This window comes from Rana temporaria, chromosome 6 (assembly GCF_905171775.1).
Source record: "Rana temporaria chromosome 6, aRanTem1.1, whole genome shotgun sequence".
Lineage (NCBI taxonomy): Eukaryota > Metazoa > Chordata > Amphibia > Anura > Ranidae > Rana > Rana temporaria.
This window is the reverse complement of record NC_053494.1, coordinates 95511456-95518228: the sequence shown is the minus strand read 5'-3', so window position 1 is coordinate 95518228 and position 6773 is coordinate 95511456. Positions and strand designations below refer to the sequence as shown.

At 41.8% G+C, this 6773-nt stretch overlaps 1 protein-coding gene across 1 annotated transcript; it reads left to right on the top strand.

The window, feature by feature from the left end:
- The first annotated feature begins 359 nt into the window (after nt 1-359).
- On the top strand, nt 360-2083 carry LOC120942652 (hemoglobin subunit alpha-5-like). Its single transcript, XM_040355604.1, has 3 exons — nt 360-511; nt 936-1140; nt 1871-2083. Exons 1-3 carry the CDS (start codon nt 417-419, stop codon nt 1997-1999), a joined length of 429 nt encoding a protein of 142 aa, XP_040211538.1. The 5' UTR covers nt 360-416; the 3' UTR covers nt 2000-2083.
- The last annotated feature ends 4690 nt before the right edge of the window (nt 2084-6773 follow it).

Genomic DNA, 6773 nt, shown 5'->3' with positions numbered 1-6773 from the left:
AGGATTCTAAGAACTAAAAACATTATGGCAAATAATATAAGTGTAAAGTCTTCACTTATGACTAAAATGTGAGAGAAAAACAAGACGTGCGTGTTCAGCTAATTTAGTAGTCACATATGGTTATCATAGTGTTATCAGACTTGCATATTATCATCATAATACATTGTGTGCTGTATTGTACATACTGTAAGCACTGTATATAGAGATAAAGAGATATTGTATTGTATCAGCAGCTATGAATTCCGAACATCATTGTTATTGTTTTTGTTAAGATAAGGGAATGGGTTCGACTTACAATGTAGCCAATGGCATTACATATACATTATCCATAGTTGAAATCTGTTCTCTTTAAAAGGGTAATAGCACTCAATGGTGTTAGGGACTGATCAGTTCATCTGTGCTAACCTGAACCAATCATGACTTTCTCTGAAGCTGAGAAGGCTGCCATCATCTCCATCTGGGGCAAGGTGTCTGGCCATGTTGATGAAATTGGAGCAGAGGCTTTAGAGAGGTAACATTATGAGTTACTGCAATGTTATTAACTTATTTACCTTTACAAGTCTTTTCCATTATTCTTTTCAAATTTACTTCACATCACATATTGCTAAATTAATAGTACTATGCGTCTCATTCTCTAATTCGTTTTTTTTTTATTTACAGATATTAATGTTGTTAAAGTATTATTGTATGATGCAATTTTGTGCTGCCACACTAGCAATTTATGTAGCAATTATGTAGGTCCTAATGAATACCCATAGCATGAGGATAAAATAAATACCAGTAACCATGGAACCTCAGATTATTAAACATTTTAGATATTAAGTGAATTCATGTATGTATTGTGTGTATATATTTGTTACTTTATGCTATTATATAGTACAGTTTTAATACATTACCATTCTTACAATTAAAGACCATATTTCTTTTCACTTCAGGCTGGTCCTCAGCTTCCCTCAGAGCAAGACCTACTTCAGCCATTTTGATCTGAGCCATGGCTCCAAGGATCTCAAAAGTCATGGTGGAAAGGTTGTTGGTGCTATCGGCAATGCTGCCAGTCACTTGGATAACCTTGATGGTGCTCTGTCTGCCCTGAGTGACCTCCATGCTCATAACCTGAGAGTTGACCCTGGCAACTTTAGAGTAAGTTCTAAAGCAACATTTTTAGGGCATTTCATGAATATTGATCGTGGACTGATACAGAAAATGAAAATATTAGAAAGTAAATTAATTAATACAAAACATCAAGTTTCTAGTTTGTATTAAAGCGGAGGTTCACCCCCAAATCAACTTTCTGACATTAGTTCCAGCATACTGCTAACATCTGCAGTATGCTGGGGTTTTTTTTTTTCCCGCTACTTATCGTTTTATGAGCCCTTGTTATCCGGCTCCGAGTGGGGATCGCTTCCGGGTACAGGCGTTCCTAAGCGAAGAGGAGTTGATTGACGGTCGGCTAAAGCACGTCACGGCTTCCGAAAATACCCGAAGTGACACTCGGGTGTTTACGGCGCCTACGCAGTCAGCTCTACATGGCAGGCGCAGGCGCCGTTTAGTGGCGTAAACACCCGAGTGTCACTTTGGGTATTTTCGGAAGCCGTGACGCGCTTTAGCAGCCCGTCAATCAACTCCTCTTTGCTTATGAACGCCTACTCCCCGCAGGATTCCCCGCTCGGAGCCGGATAACAAGGGCTCATAAAACGATAAGTAGAGAAAAAAAAAACAGCATACTGCAGATGTTAGCAGTATGCTGGAACTAATGTCAGAAAGTTGATTTGGGGGTGAACTCCCGCTTTAAGGTTCTAAGTTAAATAAGTTAGTTGCCAACAAGCTGTTTACTAGTATTCATAGGAAACGTTTTTGTTTTCTCTTATAGCTACTGTCTCACTCCATCGAGGTGACTCTGGCTGTGCATTTCCCCAAGGAGTTTACCCCTTCTGTTCATGCTGCCTGGGACAAGTTCCTCTCTGCCGTGTCCTCTGTCCTGGTTTCCAAGTACAGATAAGCTGGATCATTTTGATGTGATACCTGGTCCTGAAACAACTTACCTTACCTCATATTTTTCAATAAACTTCATTTTATCAGTTCACATTCGTCCATGTTATTCCATTTTACATTTTTTTTTGCTTTAGATTATAGTCTGTTTTATCTTAGTGCCACACAGTTTACATTTTTAACAAGGAGCAAGAACTAGAGGTAAAACACAAACTTATTTTATAAATGTGTGTGCACAAATATCACTGCAAACAGGTTTACTATTTAAATATAGTTACATAGTTAGTCTGGTTGAAAAAAGACAAAAGTCAATCGAGTTTAACCAAAAAAATTAATAAATCATACCATCCCATATACATAATTCTATGTCCACAGTTAATCCAGAGGAAGGTGAAAAACCCCAGCAAAGCATGCTTTGATTTGATACATCAGGGGAAAAAAATCCTTCCTGATCCCCCAAGATCAGAAGTGTTTCTCAACTCCAGTCTTCAAAGCGCCCCAACAGGTCAGGTTTTCAGGATTTCTCTCAGATGACACGGCTGTGGTAATTACTAAGGCAGTGAAACTGATCAAATCCCCTGTGCAAAATAATGGAAAGCCTAAAAAAAATGACCTGCTGGGGCGCCTTGAGGACTGGAGTTGAGAAACACTGCCCCAAGAGGTAATCAGATTTTCCCTGGATCTAATATGTGCAATTCTTACAACTGAATGTAGACGTTTCACTCTGCAAAAGTGTACTTTCACTGGGCTTACTAAGGGTAAAGCCAGTCATGTAAAGGTAAAAAAAAACAGGACTTTGTAATTTAATTGAACATGGCTTCACCTCATTTACTAAGCCAAATGAACATACAGGCCCGGATTCACGTAGAAGCGCGCATCTTTGTGCGGGCGTAACGTATCCTATTTACGTTAAGCCTCCGCAACTTTGACAGGCAAGTGCAGTATTCTCTAACCAAAGTTGCAGCGGCGTAGCGTAAATAGGCCGGCGTAAGCCCGTCTAATTCAAATGTGGAAGATGTGGGCGTGTGTTATAAAAAAAATAATGTGACCCCACGTAAATGACGCTTTTTACAAACAGCGCATGCGCCGTCTGTGAAAGTATCCCAGTGCGCATGCTCCAAATTAACCCGCAAGAAGCCAATGCTTTCGACGTGAACGTAAATGACGCCCAGCCCTATTCGCAAACAACTTACGCAAACGATGTAAAACGTGAAAAATTTTACGCTGTTCCGACGTCCATACTTAACATTGCTACGCCTCATCTATGCCTCATATAGCAGGGGTAACTTTACGCCGGGAAAAGCCTAACGTAAACGGCGTATCTGTAATGCGACGGCCGGGCGTACGTTCGTGAATTGGCGTGTCTAGCTGATTTACATACTGCTAGGCGTAAATCAGCGTACACGCCCCTAGCGGCCAGCGTAAATATGCAGTTAAGATATGACGGTGTAGGAGACTTACGCTGGTCGTATCTTAGAGAAATTCTGGCGTATCTGATTCTTTGAATCAGGCGCCAAGATACGACGGCTCAGACTCAGAGATACGACGGCGTATCTGGAGATACGCCGTCGTATCTCCTACGAGAATCTGGGCCACACTTTACAAAGTGAACATGCTACATTGTAAATCCACACAGTAAATCCACTCAATTGTGCAATATGCTCAACAATGACATGTGCCTTCCTTTAGAATTTACCATTCAGAAAAAAATAAATTCTATAAAATCTAGCCCCTAGCTAACATAACTGTCTTGTCAGAATTATATTCTGTGGCACTACTTACTACTGGCAAAGTCCAAAGCGCAATTACTTTTTGCCCACAGCAGAGAGTTGAAAACAGACTCACTAAATTAAATATGTAGAAACGCCGATATACGACGGCAGAATGGCACGTCTGGGCACATCAACGTATATGTACGTTGTCCTTTAAGCCCAGCCGTGGAGTCCCGCGATCGGTCCCCAGAGCTGAAAAACGGGGAGAGTCGTGTGTTAACACGGCTTCCCTGTTCTTCACTGTGGCGGCGTCATCGATCGTGTGATCCCTTTTATAGGGGGACACAATCGACGTCACACCTACAGCCACACCCCCCTACAGTTGTAAACACACTTGAGGTCACACATAACCCCATCAGCGCCCCATGTGGTTAAGTCCCAAACTGCAATTGTCATTTTCACAATAAACAATGCATTTTAAATGCATTTTTTGCTGTGAAAATGACAATGGTCTCAAAAATGTGTCAAAATTGTCCGAAGTGTCCACCATAATGTCGCAGTCACAAAAAAAATCGCTGATCGCCGCCATTAGTAGTAAAAAAAAAAAGATTAATAAAAATGCAATAAAACTATCCCCTATTTTGTAAACGCTATAAATTTTGAGCAAACCAACCGATAAACGCTTATTGCGATTTTTTTTAACGAAAATAGGTAGGAGAATACGTATCAGCCTAAACTGAGTAAAAATAAAATGTTATATATATTTTTGGGGGATATTTATTATAGCAAAAAGTAAAAAATATTGAATTTTTTTCAAAATTTACGCTCTATTTTTGTTTATAGCGCAAAAAATAAAAAACGCAGAGGTGATCAAATACCACCAAAAGAAAGCTCTATTTGTGGGAAAAAAAAGGACGCCAATTTTGTTTGGGAGCCGTGTTGCACGACCGCGCAATTGTCAGTTAAAGCGACGCAGTGCGAATCGCAAAAAGGGGCAAGGTCCTTTAGCTGCATTTTGGTCCGGGTCTTAAGTGGTTAAGGTTAAAATTATTTAATCCGACTTTGTAAATTATACTGTACAGTGCTTGCAATACAAAGTGGCAACCACCCCAATTTATAACGAGTAAGGTACACATGGAAAGGCTAACAAGCTGTGGTAAAAACACAAAAAGGTTTAGATTGTAAAACACTTGCAAATGTAGCGCTAACCTTGCAGAGGTGGCAGATAGTATCTGGTTCTCCCCCTAACAGTACAAAAACCACCATCCACCCAGGCAACAGGCTATTCACTTTGGCACCAAGTCTAGGAGTTGTCTTTTTGTGATTTATTGCTGGTTAAATTCTATTCTACAAGTACTCAGGAGCTTCCTTTTAACCACTTAAGACCCGGACCAAAATGCAGCTAAAGGACCTTGCCCCTTTTTGCGATTTGGCACTGCGTCGCTTTAACTGACAATTGCGCGGTCGTGCTCCCAAACAAAATTGGCGTCCTTTTTTTCCCACAAATAGAGCTTTCTTTTGGTGGTATTTGATCACCTCTGCCATTTTTATTTTTTGCGCTATAAACAAAAATAGAGCGACAATTTTGAAAAAAATGCAATATTTTTTACTTTTTGCTATAATAAATATCCCCCAAAAATATATTAAAAAAAATGTTTTTACTCATTTTAGGCCGATACGTATTCTTCTACCTATTTTTGGAAAAAATATCGCAATAAGCGTTTATCGGTTGGTTTGCACAAAATTTATAGCGTTTACAAAATAGGGGATAGTTTTATTGCATTTTTATAATTTTTTTTTTTTTACTACTAATGGCATAGATCAGCAATTTTTTTCATGACTGCGACATTATGGCGGACACTTCGGACAATTTTGACACATTTTTGGGACCATTGTCATTTCCACAGCAAAAAATGCATTTAAAATGCATTGTTTATTGTGAAAATGACAGTTGCAGTTTGGGAGTTAACCACAAGGGGGCGCTGATGGGGTTATGTGTTCCCTAAAGTGTGTTTACAACTGTAGGGGGGTGTGGCTGTAGGTGTGACGTCATCAATTGTGTCTCCCTATAAAAGGGATCACACGATCGATGCAGCCGCCACAGTGAAGAACGGGGAAGCCGTGTTTACACACGGCTCTCCCCGTTCTTCAGCTCCGGGGACCGATCGCGGGTCTCCAGCGGCAATTGGGTCCGCTGGTCCCGCGGTCCCGGTGACGGAGCTTTGGACCGGGTCGCGGGTGCGCGCCCGTGACCCACGGCTGGGTACTAGTACAGGACGTACCTGTACGTACATGTGCCCAGCCGTGCCATTCTGCCGACGTATATGTGCAGGAGGTGGTCCTTAAGTGGTTAATGTGTAAATAGGCTATGCACATGTAGCACTACCCCCAAAGGAGCTGCTAGTTTGTTTTGGTGGCATGTTACCTCATGGCTCCTCCGCCGTCTAGGGGTGTATGGTGAATGTAGCAGTAACGGAATGTCCACAACAGGTGTCTTTTCTGTGCTCTTTATTACCCAGCCGGGTAAAAACAGTAAAACTTGTGGTGAAAGGTAGAGTTGAAAGTAGAACAGCAGATTCAGGCGTAGTAATAGGGAAACAGTCCTGCACCCACGTGTAACACTACTTGCACCACTCCTGCCTGAGTGGACTTAGTGTACCTGGACAGGCCTCTCTCACTGACCTGGCAGCCAGAGTATCACTCGAATTTTAGAGGAAAAGTCTCTGCCACAGACCCTCCTTGGAATTGAGATAACGGAGGTGATTCTCCTTAATAGATTTAGCCCGGATCTCCTTTAAATAGTTTACTGGTTCCCGACTGATAGGTGACCAACGTCCATCCTTTCAGTAACTGGTTACCTTGATCCCCGGTGGATCGCCAGCCTTTCTTGGCTCTCCTCAGATGGACTCCCCACCGAACAGCTTCCTCAAGGGAACAATGCTTGGGATCTTCTTAATGATAGGGACCCAGTCGATTACTGGGGCCCAGCCACAGCTCAAATGCTCCGGGCCAACGTGGTCTCAGAACCAGGAATACCACTTGGCACGGGCACCTTGGCCCGGAAGGCCATTT